The 17,981-nt window shown below is 34.7% G+C and overlaps 2 protein-coding genes and 1 pseudogene across 2 annotated transcripts; 2 read left to right on the top strand and 1 right to left on the bottom strand.

The window, feature by feature from the left end:
* Positions 1–7,689, top strand: LOC145574583 (zeta-carotene desaturase, chloroplastic/chromoplastic-like). Its single transcript, XM_081632412.1, has 14 exons — positions 1–295; positions 1,547–1,671; positions 2,083–2,217; positions 3,066–3,138; positions 3,791–3,864; positions 4,030–4,134; positions 4,352–4,596; positions 4,695–4,782; positions 5,349–5,391; positions 5,481–5,637; positions 6,078–6,206; positions 6,310–6,382; positions 6,981–7,145; positions 7,338–7,689. The coding sequence occupies exons 1-14, from the start codon at positions 160–162 to the stop codon at positions 7,497–7,499; spliced, it is 1,710 nt and encodes a 569-aa protein (XP_081488538.1). The 5' UTR covers positions 1–159; the 3' UTR covers positions 7,500–7,689.
* Positions 7,690–7,742: 53 nt separating this feature from the next.
* LOC145574584 (DNA damage-repair/toleration protein DRT102 pseudogene) lies at positions 7,743–9,002 on the bottom strand (annotated as a pseudogene).
* A 1,162-nt stretch (positions 9,003–10,164) lies between these two features.
* On the top strand, positions 10,165–12,711 carry LOC145576294 (uncharacterized). Its single transcript, XM_081634073.1, has 4 exons — positions 10,165–10,735; positions 11,840–11,998; positions 12,124–12,197; positions 12,292–12,711. The coding sequence occupies exons 1-4, from the start codon at positions 10,216–10,218 to the stop codon at positions 12,556–12,558; spliced, it is 1,020 nt and encodes a 339-aa protein (XP_081490199.1). The 5' UTR covers positions 10,165–10,215; the 3' UTR covers positions 12,559–12,711.
* The last annotated feature ends 5,270 nt before the right edge of the window (positions 12,712–17,981 follow it).

Genomic DNA, 17,981 nt, shown 5'->3' with positions numbered 1-17,981 from the left:
TCCTCTCCACTTCGCCTCCCCCACTCAAGAGATAACCAAACCCATTACACCCAAACTCTAATTTTCTCTCTCCTCCCCAACACACTCTCTTTCATGGCTGATTCCTCCGCCTAACAAACCTCCATTTTACACTAATTTCTCTCTCCTCTATCTTCTCTAATGGCGTCTACTCTCTGTTTTCCGGCGAATTCCGCCGTAATTCGCAAACGGAATTCGGTTCCTCAGCTTAATCTTCGCCAGTGTTGGCGCATTCGCTGCTCCTTGGACTCCGATGTTTCCGATATGAGTACTAATGGTCTGATTTGATTACTTTTATCTCAAGTATTGACGAATTGCGTATTTCTGAGCTTAGTTGTTTGTGTGTTTGTAAAATGATTTCGTATTTTATTTACTGCGAATTGTTTGAATTATTTGGTTAAATCTTTTGCATGATTGATATGTTAGCGTGCTATTTATTCAATGAATTTAGCTTCAAATTGTGTTTTATTTTGATATAGATTGAGTGAATTTCATCTGCTTTGCCTAGTTTTTGATTTATGTAATGAATGCTGTATTATAATGATTTGGAGCTGATATATTTAATGAATGCTGTATTATAATTTCATTCTGGATATTAGCATGCATTTGGAAAAAACCGAAATCTGGAAAAACCAAAATTATCCTTGTATCAGAATTTTTGTTACTTCCTAGATTATTTTAGGCAGAAAGATGGTCGAAGCTGGCTATGCTGTTATCTAGAAGTATAATTTTTTAATTTTAAAATTAATGTTTTGCTAAGTTTATCAAGAGATGTCAAATTCAACTACTCGAGTAATTAGTATTGCGCGTGCACACCTACACACTTGATTTAAGGATTATGTGATTGAGCTTTGGTAACTTCATGAGACTATCTTGTATCAATGAACAGTATCTGATGTATTTTAGATTTAGGTTATCTTGTTCTAATGTAGTGTCTCAAAACTAAACTGGGAGTAGGCGAGTAGCAGTACTTTTTTGCTTTGTGTATTCATTTAGGTTCCTGTCTGAGGTGTATCGTACGTAAGGAGAAGTTTTCCTGGTTTTTCTTAGTTGAGTGGGAGACATTTGAATAATCTTTAGATGTATAAACTCTGAGCACATTAATGAGATCGATTGTGCTCTCAATTTAATAATACATGAATTAAGTAAAAGATGTGATCTAGATGTAGTTTTACAATGAACCTGATTGTCATGAGCTCGAAGATGTTGGATTTTTGAAATTATGGTTTGTGGTTTAGACTGTTAAGTAGAGATAGATGCTGATTTCAAATATAACAATATCGAGAGTGATACCTAGACTCCAAGCTAAATCCACCTCTATATTTCAGGCATGTCATCATCATGCCCCTTTCAGTATTCTTATTGTGTTTGTGTATGTAACTATCTATTCCTCCATGTTACTCCAATAAAACATCACCAACTCTGTAAAATTTGCTAGATATTGAGAATTGATTAGCTAGTTTGAAAGTTATTTACTTTTTGTAGTTGATTGTTTTTTAAATCTACCTTGGAATGATCTTATTGGCAGCTCCAAAGGGGTTGTTTCCCCCAGAACCTGAACGATACAAGGGCCCAAAGCTTAAGGTGGCAATTATTGGATCAGGACTTGCTGGCATGTCCACTGCAGTTGAGCTTTTGGATCAAGGGCATGAGGTATTCAGCACCAACTTTTTTCTTGTATGCTAGAGTTCCCAACCAGTTCCGGGGGACAAAAAGTTTGAAGATTCACCTATTAACTGAATATGGTGATTAATGCTATGTCTGCATTTAACATTGTCCTTTATATAATTGGGATCTTTAGATCATTTAATAACTGGGAGTTTGTCACATTTAATGATTGGGAGCCTAAGATCATCTTTTTATATCTCTACTCATACCTCTCATCAGCATATCCTTCTATATTATGAGGAACATATGGGGCTATTTGTAAGAAGATAAGTCAATTAACTTGAGCAGCGCCTTTTATATGAGGGTTATCATCAAAAGATTCTATAGGAAGTGAAGAAATCTTTGTGGACTCTTCAACAATTCTCATTTAATTTAATGTACATTTGTTCTTCATAGGTGGATATATATGAATCAAGGCCTTTTATTGGTGGAAAGGTGGGCTCTTTTGTTGACAAAAAGGGAAACCACATCGAAATGGGACTGCATGTCTTCTTTGGGTGCTATAACAACCTGTTCAGATTGCTGAAAAAGGTGAACATCTTGTTCTGATGTTATAATATCGTCATACTTGATTTTGTCTGTTTATTCTTTTTTACGGAGTACTTGTTGCTGAGCTGGCATAGCTGGTCAGCTGTTCGTACATTTCTTCCTTTGGAAATCATAAACATTCCTCTATATGACAATAAACATAAGATGCTTTCTGATTTTATGGCTAATGTTCTCCTTCGAGAACACTTTGTTCTAGACAAAAATCTATCTTTGGTAGTAATAACTTTCTACAATTTGGTCTTGACTGGGTTCATTTAGTTATCGCTACATTATGACACTGTTTTATGATGTCTGAGACGAAAACCCCAACAGAAAATGAAAATAATTCTTAGTTTTAAAGGTGTGCCTAAGTGCAAGGCTCAATCAGTCGCAAGAGCTAGCACCTTAGCTCTGCGAGGCGCAAAGACCTACAAAAGGGGTGTGCCTATACACTTTTTTCTAGGCCGCTTGCGCCTTATGTTGTAAGGTGTCAATAGTCGATGTGTAAGATCATATTTAAAATAAATACCACATGACTTTACATAAGTCAGATTTACTTTAATACTAGATGAGAGAGAAACCCCAAACCCCATATTACCCAATTATATTTGAAGAACCCTAGCAATTGATCACATGGCCCTTTCACCTTTTTCTTAGAATTCATAATTTTTGTTACCTATTTAATCGAAATTAAAATTTCTTATTATATAAATAAAGTGCGCCTCACCTACAAAAGGCGCGCCTTCACCTTGCACCCTTTAAAACTAAGAAATAAATGTAATTGGTTGTCTATAACTTTGCTGCTTTTGCTAGCATTGACTTAGTGTTTTTCATTTTTTATTTCCTACTAGGTAGGCGCAGAAAAAAATCTTCTGGTCAAGGATCATACTCATACCTTTGTGAACAAAGGAGGTGAAATTGGTGGTATGTGTTCTTTATACTTTGTTTTCTGTCCCTTTAAATTCAATAAACATATCTCTAAGATTATTTTGCTCAGGTTAATGAAATCAAATCAAGAATGATCCTGTATGTAGAGGCCTTTATCTATAGCTTTTTCAACATGTAGATAATCAAAATTTAGTTCAATTACATGCTTTAAAATGATACTGTAATGTTCAATATGGTAACAAACTGTCAGCTATCTTGGTGATGAGATCAGTAAATCTTATGTGAGACGTCTCAAGTTTGACACATGGTTTTACTAATCAGTAACCATTAATTTTATGAAGAATTTAAAGGGAAACCATAATATAAATGTCTATTGGGTCACGTTATGAGTACTTGTGAAAAGCTAAATCTTTATGTATATATGGTATTTAGATACATAGTATTTGCTCTTAAGACATTGTGGAAAATCTTCCAATTTGTCTATTCACGTAATGATGCCTGTGAAATGTGACATACTACTCCCTGAGATGCTGCTTCTGCAACATACTGCAACTATTATTGGATTGCAACCACGATTATATCCTATGGCTCAGATGGAGCCGAGGTCTCTTTGGATATAATAGTAGAATGATACAGCAAGATGTAAATACAATATAAGTTTTGATGTTTGACTTGATTAATTTGACAGAGCTTGACTTCCGGTTTCCTGTTGGAGCTCCAATACATGGAATACGAGCATTTTTGGCAACAAATCAGCTTCAGGTAACTACTGCAATAACGATAATTCTAGTTCTATTTCACTTTCTACAAGAGCCTTGTTCTCTTAATGGTTAACATTATGGGATGGGGTCAATAATTCGATTCACCCAGATTGTATCCTTTCTAAGTTTTGAGTATGACTTAATCATGCACTTGAAATATTTACAGACTTATGACAAAGCCAGAAATGCATTGGCTCTTGCACTGAGTCCAGTTGTACGTGCCCTTGTGGATCCAGATGGTGCAATGCAGGATATACGGAATTTAGATTCTGTAAGCATGTAGTGTTATCTTCTGCTGCAAATTTTTTTCATCAAAGACCCGTATCAGCTTTTCATACCAGATTATTTTGATGTTATACTTTTTCCTATTATTTGGTGTTGTGCCTTGCCCATTAGCAAATTCTTTTGTCTGTTATCCTTTGCTCAAATGCAAATTCTTTTGATTGTTATTTTAATATCTAAACATCAATCTATATTCCAATATGCAGATAAGCTTCTCAGAATGGTTTTTATCAAAAGGTGGAACACGTGCAAGCATTCAGAGAATGTGGGATCCTGTTGCCTATGCTCTAGGGTTTATTGATTGTGATAATATCAGTGCGCGTTGTATGCTCACTATATTCTCATTGTTTGCCACAAAGACAGAGGCTTCATTGCTACGCATGCTCAAGGGCTCTCCTGATGTTTATCTGAGCGGACCGATTAGAAAGTATATTGAAGAGAAAGGAGGAAGGTGTGTATCCGTGAAGTTCCATTTCATTAGTTGATTTCTGGTCTTTTGATGAATTTGCTAACAACTACATATTTGAATTCCCATCGCCACCATGACAGGTTTCATTTAAGGTGGGGATGCAGAAAAATTCTTTATGATCGATCCCCAAATGGAGAGACATATGTGACAGGATTGGCCATGTCCAAGGTTAGTTTCCTCGTATAAAAAATAATTATTATGTCATCAGTTTTGGATCCTCGTGTAGGTTGGGTCTGTTACTCTGTTTTCCTGCATCCAATTAGGTGCGGCCTTGTGCTCTGAATTATGCATTTAATGCTGTCCTCTCTGCAAGTCAATGTGTCATACTGTCATGATCATATAAATTTTGGCTACTTAACCACCATATACGAATCATCCTCTATGTACTGAGGCTAGCTAGAACGCAGATGTGTCATTATTAAGACCTCAATTGTGGCCTGGAGACTTGGGAGGGGAAGAGAAAGGTATTAGGGTGGAGAGAGAAAGGGAAAGGTGTGGATGGGATAGTGGGTCTCACTGTCTCAGACTGCAGGTGAGCTTCCAATTCTTGACTCCAATGGGGTTTTGAGGAAAGTGTTCTGTATCATATGTTGTTAGCTGTTGGGGAGCATTAAACTATTGCTTCTTAAAATCAACCGGTTCTTTTGTCTAGTAATTTATTACTGTTTCTTTTTGAAGAGTTGCTTGCACCTTTGTTTAATATTAGGTGTAATTGTCATGTTCATCAATCTCAGGCCACAAATAAGAAAACAGTGAGGGCTGACGCTTATGTTGCAGGTAATCCCTTGCACCCTTTTACTGTGCATTGTGCTTTACATTTGAGATTTGACTTAGATTTTGATGCAAATCCTGTATTTGCGTGGCAGCTTGTGACGTTCCTGGAATAAAAAAATTGTTGCCAGCAGAGTGGAGAGATATGGAATTATTCAACAATATCTATGAGCTTGTTGGAGTGCCTGTTGTCACTGTGCAACTTAGATACAATGGATGGGTCACAGAATTGCGGGATCTACAACAATCTAGGTGATGGTCTAACTGGGTCTGGAAATATAGGGGAGTTTTTATAAATCACAGTAAGAATATAAATGAAACCAGAATCTCATAAAATCATACTCGAGCTTTTCTGGAATAAACAAGTAATGTCTTCACCTCAACAACCATCACATGTGACTTGTGAGTTCGTGACACATATGAGTGGTTTTTGTATGAAACCCATGTACTATAAGACACAAGTGACCTATTTGATATATGTGAGAGTTATGGGCGGTTATTGTTTTGAAAAGAAGTAACGTATTCCATCTAATAAAATAAAACTATCTCATGCTAGAATCTTTCCTTACATATACTAGAGAAATGAACATCAAATTCAGATTCTGAATTAGTTTAATACTTCATATAAAGTCGTGACTTTATGACATTGGTGATTCATTTCATTATCAAAATTTCTATGATGGACATTTCAGGCAACTGAAGCAAGCAACAGGACTGGACAATCTCCTGTACACACCGGATGCAGATTTTTCATGTTTTGCAGACCTGGCTTTGACATCACCAGAAGATTACTATATTGCAGGGCAAGGGTCACTCCTCCAGCAAGGAAACTTCTCTTTTGAAATAATGCTATACACTATCTATAGCTGTGGAAATATGATCTGATCTGCACCTTTATACTCACAAATTATGTTTTGGGGGCAGGTGTGTTCTTACACCAGGAGATCCTTACATGCCATTATTAAATGAAGAAATTATAAGAAGAGTTTCAGAGCAGGTGAGTAAACTCCAGCAATGTACTGTTATCTTTGCCTTGTCATAAGCTTTATCACGACTGCTGTGGGAAATTAAATTCAGTGTACTATCAGTTGTATGATCTTTGTCATTTGCAAATTCTTGTGGGTAACTTTTGTGTAATATTAATGTACATTGAATAGTTTTAGGGTAACTTCTAACCAATTTTAGATAACTTTTAACCTGCTTTGAGGGTTAGCTTCAAACCTAATATAATTAAATGTAAATAGTCATGGGATAAGTTTTACAAGGATAAGTTTTATGGATTTGGTTCTAAACTTTTAAAGAAAGCGTCTTTATCAATAAAGATAATAGGTAATACGTAGTAGCTTTTAATCATTTTAGGGTAACTTCACAACTTATGTACAAATTTATTGTACACCCGGCTTATAAGTTTGTTTTATTTAGCTACAAGCCTGTAATTACTCTTCAGAGGCTATCAGTGTAAAATTTAAGCTGCTGACTAGTGACTTGACCTTTTTTTTTTAACGGGACTTGACCTTTTTGCTTACATAGTGATTGATATTTGTTACGCATGGAAACACATGACCTGAGAGTCTTCTGTTTGCTTGCCATGCCAGGTTTTGAAATTATTTCCATCTTCTCGAGGCTTGGATGTCACTTGGTCATCTGTTGTCAAAATTGGGCAGTCTTTATACCGCGAGGGTCCCGGAAAAGATCCGTTTAGACCTGATCAAAAGACTCCTGTTAACAACTTCTTCCTTGCTGGGTCATACACAAAGCAGGTAATTGATGTTGATTTTCTGATTTTATTCATAAATGCATGAGTACTGTTTTCTACTTGTTGCAACAATTTTGACAGGATATAATACTTTACTTTGGAATTACCTGTTTCAAAAAATCCTACCATGAATTACCTGTTAAAAAAATTCCTGAAACGATAGAATACTTAACTTCGGAACTGGCCCTTTTGACAGGATTACATAGATAGTATGGAGGGCGCAACTCTGTCAGGCAGGCAGGCAGCTGCTTACATATGTGACGCTGGAGAAGATCTGTTTGCATTAAGGGAGAAACTCCCTGCCACAGAATCTCTAGAACCTACTATAACTTCCCCCTCTCAGTTAAGTCTCGTATGATTAATGCACATAGTTCTTAGCTCCTTAATTTTTTATCACCTTCATGAATTGTAATACTTGTAATACTCTGGCGGTAGTCCCTCATGTATATGTATTTATACGATGAACATGTAGTCATGTATGCTCAAAATGTGTAATATAATCTGGAAATTGCTTCAAGTAAATCTACTAGTTGTTAACTTTCAAATCATCTGCATAGTTCAGAGCATTGATAATTTGATACCCCCATCCCGGAGATCATCATATCACAAGCATAACATTATGACACATAAAACATCCAGAATGTAACATATAACAACAATATAACAAGCCTATGTTCTATTTAAAAAAAAGTATAAGATGATACAGAATCATAACCACAACATCAGCAACTCAACATACATGAAAATGCAGTGTTACAAACTCACAACCAGGCACATTACTCAGCTACTCGCTTTCCAATTTCGACATCAGGAATCCTCCTTAGCAATAGCAGCTTTAGCAGACTCAAGATCCTCATCCAAAACAATATCCCAAGGACCATCCCACTTAAGAAAAAACTCTGTATCCTCCAAATACTTAACCCTATGAATATCCCCAGCAGGTGTATACAAATAATCTCCATCACTCAGATCATACTTCTCCTTCTTACTCAAATTCCACACAATCTTCTTCCCTTTCATCACAAACAAATCATGCCCGAAGCTATGATGATGAGCAGGCTCCACACTCCCCGCCTTAAACCGAATAATCGCGGCAGTCGGACTTTCCCTCACTATCTTCATCATCCCACCAGGCATTATCTCCACTGGCACAAACTCCCCGTTCTTCGCCAGGCAGCAAATGGCACACTCCCCTTCTGATTCGGGTTCCGACTTTCCAATCTTCGCCATCTCTTGAACAGATTTATTGAGGAAGTCCTCCACTTCAGGGTCCCATTCCTTGTTGCCGGAAGCAGGGCAGGGGGACTTAAAAGGGGTGTTAATGAAGGTGTCAACGATTTCGATGGCGGTATCGGGTGGAGTTGACATGCCGGATACAGCGAGGACATTAGCGTTGTTGATGGAGCGGGTGTTCTTGGCTTCGTCGGCGGTGAGACAAGCGGCGGCGTAAACTCCGGGGATTTTGTTGGCGAAGATCTGGACACCAACGCCGGTGCCGCAAGCGACGAGGCCACGGGTGGTGTCGCCGCCGGCGGCGACTTTCCGGCCGATTTGCTCGCCGATGGAGTAGTATGGGCCGACGCCTAGGTCTTCGACTTGGTAGTTGAGGGAGCGGAGGTGGGAGACGAGGGCGTCTTTGAGGGTGCAGCCGTTGGGATCGGCGCCGGTGACGAATTTGAGAGGTTGGGTGGTGGTGGGTTGATCGGCCATGGTGGGAGACTTACAGATTGATGAAGTCAATGGAGTGAGAGTGTGAGATTATGAGTGGAAGCTGGAAATTTGTGGGAGAGTGTGGGTTGGAGTTTGGATTTAGAAATGACGTGTTTTTCCGTTTGCTTTCTAGATGTGAATCAAAGTTTTTTGGGGGTCGAGGATGGGGTCGATTAAATTAGTTTTTAACACCTCTATTCCTCTAATGTTAAGTTAAATATAAACACATAGTGGCGTGCTACAAATTTTTAAATGGATTTGGTTCACACTAATTTATTGTGGACCACCAACATTAGATACAATATGATTATTTTATTAATAAAAAAAGTCACTATATTAAAATAGAGGTTACACAATAACATTAAAGGTTACACAATTTTTAAGAAAAAGATTACTATGTTAAAAATAAAGTTACTATATTAAAATTAAGGGTCACTATATTCTATATAATGTCAGTTATGTGTATATAAAACTTAGGCCTACAATAATATTATTGTGGATCAGGTTCACGCAAGATTTTCTGCCCCTATTATGGATTAGAGAAATTAATGGTTCATTAAAAGTGTAGCAGTTAAAAGATTAGAGGAGTATGATTGTATGAGTACATTTGAAGGAGTTTGTTTAGGAAAGGTATTAAGAGCTCCATACACGATCATCTTAAATACGGAGTAAGCGCTACATAAAATTTTCATGTCATAATCACAATTTACGATGATAAAGTATATTTGTAGATAGATACGGAATACGGAATATGGAGTACAATATTAGGATGATGAGCTATATCATTGTCTTTGTGTCATTTGTCAAAAATAAAAAATTCTATGGAATGCTTATCTTATTTTATATGTAAATTAAATTTGAATGGCCTTTTTGAAATAAGTGAAAACAAAACAAAACATAACATAATTGTCCTTATTTTCATTCTATCTTAGCATTCGTCTTAATTTCTTTTGTTTAAAGGCTTTGAACAGATTTTTGACAAATTCATCTCATACTATATATTCTTATAGAAGCAATTATTCTAAATAAATTTATACTCCGTACTCCCTCCGTCTCTTAATACAAAGCCTCTTTTGGCATTTATTATTCACATAATAAAAAAGAGAAATAGACTTTTAATTTAGAGACAGAGCGAGTATCATTTAAAGAAGATTTATACCTCAATTTTACGACTCAACTATCATGTGTGCCCCTAATATATCCCTAATACTCTAATTTACGACTAACTTGCGGCTGTTCTATGCTAAAGAACCTTTCTTATAAAAGCTTAAACAACTCTGTAAAACTACAGTGACAGTAATTACAGAAATCAGAAACCTTTGAAATTCTGTTGATCTCTTTCCTCTCTCTACACTCTTCCCGCCATGACCGTAACTCTAGATAAAAACCAAACCTCAATCAAAAACCTTTCCCTCTCCACCACCATTAAATCTCTCAATGATCTCGAAACCGCCAACGTCGAAAACCCAATTCAATCATCTAAAGAACCCACAACCCCAATTCAAGAACCTGCAATACATGATGATCAAACTCAATCTTCCCAAGAAACACCAGTTACGAGTTTTCGCTTTGGTGTTCGGCCAGCAAGTAAACTGAAACAGGCGTTAGAGTCTCTAACCGATGCCAATTTTAATCCAAAGGGATTGGGATTGATTGAAGTTGTGGAGAATGGTTTGGAGATCACGGTTCGAAACACGAAAACTGGGGTTGCAGGACATCTTTGGTTCAAGTCCTCTGGTTTGATCAACTTTGAATTCAAAAAGGCTGTGATCAACAAGATGATTGACTTGAATTGTATTCTCCATAATCTTGTTGATGCTTCTGCTAATGATATTGTCACCCTTCTTTATCTTCATGGCTGTTCTCATCTCAATTTCATGTTTGGTAAGTAGTTCTTGTTAATTGAGATGTCCTTTTTTTTTTTTTTTTTTTTTTTTAATATTTCTGTAAGATTTTAATGGAAGTTTATTGGTGGGTATTGTATGACATTAATGTTTTTGGTCATTGATTTAAAGTCTGATTATTAGGAGAAAAAAAGGGTTTTAAATGGTTGTGAAAATAGATTATACAGTAAAAATTACATGCTATTAAAAAAAAAAACAGTAAAAATTTCATTATTGAATTTCTATAATCTGTATCAGAAACTGAATGTTTATTAATGATCCTTTAGTTTTAATGAAGAATATAATTATTTGCCGTTTTAATATGCCTAGTTTAAATCCTAATTACATGTAATTTACTGCAAAAATTCACTTACTCTTTAATTTGAAATTAGGGTATTACTTTGGGGATAATTAATCAAGCTTGATACGGAGTATTAGGGTTCTCAATTTGGGGGTAAATTAAGAAGTTGGAATATTTTATGAATCATTTGTGGTTTCAATTTAGAAAATTTCACCTGATTTGTATGAAATTTTCACTAACTAATTTTGCAATTACCCTCCAATTCCAAATTAGGGTTTAATTTGGGGATAAATTAACAAACATTGATTTAGGGTTCTTAAATTGTGTTTTATTTGGGGTAAGTTGGGTGTAACTGATTAGGTTTGAAAATTGAAATTGTTGGACGTGGGCCACAAACAAAATGTTGACGAAATCCATTTTATAGTGCAACCCCCCAAAAAAATACGGAGTTAAAAAAAATGTTCATACAAGGCATTTATTTGCAAAATGAATTATGAAAGATATTTCCCTACAAATTTTCCTTAAATTTCGATTGAAGTTTGTGACAGACTCAAATTTATACAAGATGTTGCGAAAATTATTGTAGGCGGATATTGATAGGCTTGGGGTAATCGAGATTGATAGTTCATTAGCTAAACGGAGTTTGGTTAGTAGCAGATTGTCACTCAAAAACAACTAATCTTTTGTGGTACACATATCCTGACATTTGTTCATGCTCTTCATTCCCTAAGTCAGTAATCAAATGTTAGTTTTTCTATCAGCAAGTTCAGATATGTATGTTGAACTTTTGATGATTTATTTTAGGAAATGCTTCTCCTAGACACTTTGCTGTGGATTTACTCGAAATGGATGCTAGCTTCGAGAAATTTCCCAACATTACTTTCGCCTGTGAGGCTGTCATACTAAGTGAACACTTCAGGGACATAATTCAAGCATTTCAGGATATCGAAAAACCTAGAATAGGTACGAGCTTGCTTCTCATTTTATTTCCTTTGTCCTCAATCACTACTGAATCACTACTTCAGTAGTTAAGTACAGGCCGGAACTCTTAACTTGTTTGTTTCTTTCTTTCTTAACACATGTACCAGGTTCACTGGAAATATCGGACAAGGTTTTTACCGTCTCAGTAGGAAAAAGAGATTGGCAGATGATGTATGGAAAGGTGCACTCAAACAGCTAAAAGTGGATTCCGATTATGTCTGCAGAAGCCTAGAAAAGAATTTCAGTACTAATTTGTTAGGGGATTTTGATTGCAGGTTAATGGAATTAGGGGAATGGCACCAAATATGGTGCATCAGGCTTGGTTACGATTGCATCATCGTGAGTCTTTAAAGAAGGCATCGTTCATAGCAGCAGGGCTTCTTCTGTGCCTTGTTACTGACCCATCCGAGCAGATCATGCTGCGATTCAACCTCCGAGAGCTAGGAGATTTGGTATTCATCAGCAGAGCTGAATGTATCATTTTTGACGTTAATGATTCACCTGGACTTCACCTTTTAGCTTCTGCTGCCTCACTAATGTAGTATTTCGAGTTGAGAAGCTGAAATTGCTTGGCATACGTATATACATATAATCCTAAACAGAACATAGCTTCTTGTTACAGAATGTTACAGAAGAATGTAGCATATTCATACTAGCATATTGTACATTTGTACGTACCCTACAAATACAGTTTTTAGTCGTTTTATGTCATTGTTTTCATGGTGTTCTGCATAAAAAAAATGAAATTTAAGTGATCAATAGTTCAATACTTGGCACCCATCTCATTCATCATTAGACACTATATTGTACATAACAGGGATAACACAATCACACAAGTGCCATCATGAATACCTTACTGTTGGTCACCTTTTCTGAAAGATGTGTTGTTCATTCTTGCGAATCAGTTAAAGATCGATTCTCACCTCTTGCCCTTATGGCTCCCTAAACACCAAAAAAAAAAAAAAAAAAAAAAAAAAGATTTTTATGATAAACCATGAAAATCTGCCCTTCAATAGAAAAATGAGAGTGTGTTAGGATTCTTATGGTGATGTCGAGGTAGAGGATGAAGAAAGGAAAGATTTAAGTTAGGAAGATCATTTGAGCATGGACCCTAACGAAATATAATCAAATGAGGATGGCGATTACTATTTGCTAGGTAATGGAGTGGAAAGACCCTTACGGCCTTACACTAACCTCTATTTCGTAAAGCCAGCCATTAACCAATTGACTTGGTTAAGGGGAGAGAGAAAGTGAAAAAGTATTACAAGTAAAAAAATGAAGAGAGAAAAAATTTTGTTGAAAAAAGTACTAACCAGGTTATGAAAATAACTAGTTACAAGTTTTGATTATTGATTAAAATAATAATCACATTTTGTCTTTAATGGATGTCTTTGGTGATGTGGCAAATGTATATGCTAGGATCTAAGAGAGAGATTGTGTGGTGGGGTTGGGTAAAAGTATGAGAGAGAAAATATATATAACTAAAAAGTTGTGGTTAACTATTGAGATACATTGATTATTAAATGGGTATAAGTGTGGTTATAAGTAAGGTGGAAGATGGAGAAATTAATAAAATAAGTAATAACCACAATGGTTGCCCACAACCAATTTGTGGTTTGTACACCCGGGTGTACCATGCACATGGTACACCCAAATTAAAGCGGAAAGAACATAGCAAATAATTATAAAGTGTATCATGAATTTATAAAAGAACATATCACTGAAATATAAAGAACACAATATATTATGAGATACTAATTATCAAAAAGGTAAAACATAATTATGAATTGAGTTTTACCAATAATTTAATGTCAAGTAATTTCAAAATATTACATTTGAATTAGAAAATATTCAGATATAAAAAATTTCTTTATCTAAAATTAATTTTACACAAATATAATTCAAAATTTCTTTCTTAAATTTAAAAAATTCGAAATTCAAAATATAAGAAAATATTATATAAGTAAAAAGAACATAATTTGTATTATTATACCCAAAGACCATATTTTGTATTATTATAACCAAAGAACATGATTAATATATATTACCTTAAAGAACATTGTTTGTATTGTAAAGAACATATAGTTTAGACTCAAAGAACATATTGATCAGACTTAATAAACATATTTCATTGCAATTAAAAAAATGATAAAAAGAACATTCATCAAAATAGGAAGAACACCATCTTCAACCTTAGAAAATAACACCAAAACATAAAAATTGATAACAAAAAATATTTGAAAATACCTTTTCTCTCAACAACGAATTTGTCAATTACATCAATCTTCCAATTTAATGATTCATCAAAATGATAAAATCAACTCCGAAATAACATTAAATCACTTTGAAATTCAAAATTTACCATAGTTTATCTCTCTATAAACCCAATTTCTTTCTCTTAACAAAAAAAAATGTGATTTTGTTTATCAAAAGTAATATGGAATGTAAATAATGTATCAAGGAATAAAAATAACAAATCAATCTTTTAAATCAAGAGGAGAATCGTTTTGATTTTTTTTTTTGCTCGTGTACTTTGTATTTGTATACAATGTTCTTTCCACATTTTTATTACTCATGTATTTTGACCAGGTGTACCATGAGCATGGTACACCTGGGTGTATGATGAAATTTTCAGTTTTAATTTATATTACAAACCCTTTTTAAATTATCTGGAGTCGGATAATCTTTTTTAAAAAATTGATGTTCGTTATCATACTAATGCTGTGGCTATCGCTAAACTAATCTAGACTGCTAAGCCTAGAATGCTACAGAATTGAGATTGAGAACTGTAAAGCTAAAAATTGATGTTCGTTAACAATTGGCTTTAGTTTGGGCTACACAATTCTCAATCTCATATTGGGCTTCATCGACTCTAAGATCCAAAGTGGATTGAACATTACTTGAACCTCTAAAGTCAACCAATACAAAATGGGTCTAACACTGCTCTACTCTAGTCTAGTAATCAAAAAAGTTGGGAAGTCATTTACTAGTAAACACAATCTGTAGAATTACATGGCGGGAATTTGTTGCTATCCATAGTAATTTCATTTCATCATAATTCGAACCCTTTATTAAAAACAATAAATACAAATTATTGCTTACTATTAAATAAGTTTCTGCTCTTTAATTTCTCATTTTTCCAGATCTCCAATACCAGAAAATTCAACTAGAGTGATAGTAATAACTAAAATTAGAAACCTTTGAAATTCTGTTTATCTCTTTCCTCTGTCTTCATTCTTCCCGCCATGAAATCAGAAAAAAAGGATCTCCAAAACCCAATTCAATCTCTCGAAGATCTCGAAACCATCAATGTCGAAAATCCAATTCAATCTTCTAATGAACCCAAAACCCCAATTCAAGAACCTATAAAAGATGATCAAATTAACACTTTCCAAGAAACGCCAATTTTGAGTTTTCGCTTTGAAGTAAACCCAGCAAGTAAACTGAAACTGGCATTGGAATCTCTAACCGATACCATTTTTAATCCAAATGGTTTGGGGTTGATCGAAGTTAAAGAGAATGGTTTGGAGATCACGGTTCGGAACACGGAAATCGAGGTTGTAGGACATCTTTGGTTCAAGTCCTCTGGTTTGATCAACTTTGAGCTAAAAAATGCTATGATCAACAAGATGATTAACTTGAAATGCATTCTCGATAATCTTGTTAACGCTTCTGATAATGATACTGTCTCCCTTTTTCATTTTCTTGGCTCTTCTCAACTCAATTTCATGTTTGGTAAGTATTTCTTGTTAATTTCATTGTCCTGTTTTTATTATAATTTCTGTAACATTTAATACATGTTTTTTGGTGGGAATGTATGAAATTATTGTTATTGTTGATTGATTTAAAGTCTGATTATTATGACAAAGAAAGGGTTCTTAAATTGATTGTGAAAATGTATTATATAGGAGAAAATAGAAATTATCAGTGCCATTCACATTATTTGTTGTGAAGGTTGTTCTGACATACGAAGTATTTTAATTTTCTTTTCTTCTTTAATGAAGAATGTAATTATTTTCAGTTTTAATTTGCTTAGTTTAAACATTAATTACATATAATTTACTGCAAAACTTTTTTCATACTCTTCAATTTGAACTTAGGGTTTTAATTTGGGGATAATTTAGCAAGCTTTAATTTGATATTAGGGTTCTCAATTTGGGTGTGAATTTACAAAATTGTGATGTTTTATGAATCATTCATGGTTTTGATTTAGAAAATTTCACCTTATTTGTATGAAAAATTTCCCAAACTACTCTTGCAATTACTCTTCAATTTCAAATCAGGGTATTTTTCGGGATTAATTAACAAATAATCAATAATAACTAATAAGTTTAAGCAAGGTTCTTAGAGTACTTATAATGAGTTTTGTTTTGGGAGTAAATTGTTGGACGTGCCTACAAACAGAAATGTTGAAGAAATCCATTTTTCTACAAAAAAAACTAGTTTGTACAAGACCTTTATTTGCAAATGTGTATTATGAAAGGTGTTTTCCTACAAATTTTCCTTAAATTTCGATTGAAGTTGTGATGGACTCAAAGTTATACAAGGTCGTTGCCTGAAGTCGAACACTTGATTGGAATATGAACAAACAAAAATTATGCTGTGACAAGCCTTGTAAGTGGAAATTGGTAGTTCATTTGCTTAAGTAGGTCAAACTTTTGATGATTTATATATTTCAGGAAATGCTTCTCCTAGAGAGTTTGCTGTGGATTTACTCGAACTGGATGGTAGCTTCGAGAAATTTCCCAACATTACTTTCGCCTGTGAGGCTGTCATACTAAGTGAACACTTCAGGGATATAATTCAAGCGTATGAGAAATCCAGAGAACCAAGAGTAGGTCCGGGCTAGCATCTCATTTTCTATCTTTGTCATCACTACTTCAGTATGTACTCAGTAGTTAAGTATATGCCGGATCTCTTAACTTGTTTCTTTCTTTCTTTTATTCACATTATGCATCAGTTATAGTGACTATATCAGACAAGATTTTACGCTTTCAAATATACAATGTGAAGTGGGAGATGTACGAAAAGGTACACTCAAACAGCTTATAGTTGATTCCAATTATATCTACAAAAGCCAAAAAAAAAAAAAAGAATTTCAGTACTTATTTGTTGGGGGCTTTTGATTGCAGGTTAATGGAAGAGGAATTAGGGGAATGTTTCCAAACACGACGCATTGTGGTTGGTTCCAAATGCATCATTATGAGTCTTTAAAGAAGGCATCATTCATAGCAGCAGGGCTTCTTTTGTGCCTTGTTACTGACCCACCTGAAGAGATCATGCTGCGATTCAACCTCCGGGAGCTAGGAGACTTGGCATTTATCAGCAAAGCAGGATATATCGGTTTCAACGCCACTGAATCAGAGTATAGAGCTGCTCAACAAAGTATTTTAGATTTTGTTTGCTCCCCAAGCTATGGGTGATATTACGAGTTCATAACCTGAAATTGTTTGGCATATACGTGTATAATCCTAAGCAGAAAATGGCTTCTTGTTACAGAATATAATGTTACAGATGAATGTGGCATATTTGCTGCTAGGTCTGACTTAGCATATTATACGTACAGATACAATTATATTATTTCATTGATTTTACTTGTACAGATAATGTTCAATACTCAGAAAAGCTTAAAATTGAATTTCATGTACTGATATTTATTTCAAATCATTATTGGAGGCTGTAACTGTATCGTATTACACAAACACTGTACCATACTAACATCCATCACATACACAATATAATGAAAGCCACATAAAAACACAGAGAATGTACACATAATATTTATTTCGAATCATTATTGGAGTCTATATCGTATTACACAAATACCATCACATACACAGTATAATGAAAACCACATAACAACACTGAGAATGTACACACAATATAAATTGTGTAACTGAAGAAGTATACATTAAAGATACTACTATACCATTTTGTAATTGTTGTTATTGTCTTATTATTGATG

This window comes from Chenopodium album, chromosome 13, assembly GCF_948465745.1.
Source record: "Chenopodium album chromosome 13, dcCheAlbu1.1, whole genome shotgun sequence".
In the NCBI taxonomy this organism is placed as follows: domain Eukaryota; kingdom Viridiplantae; phylum Streptophyta; class Magnoliopsida; order Caryophyllales; family Amaranthaceae; genus Chenopodium; species Chenopodium album.
The sequence above is the reverse complement of the archived record's forward strand: the minus strand, read 5'-3'. Positions and strand labels throughout refer to the sequence as shown.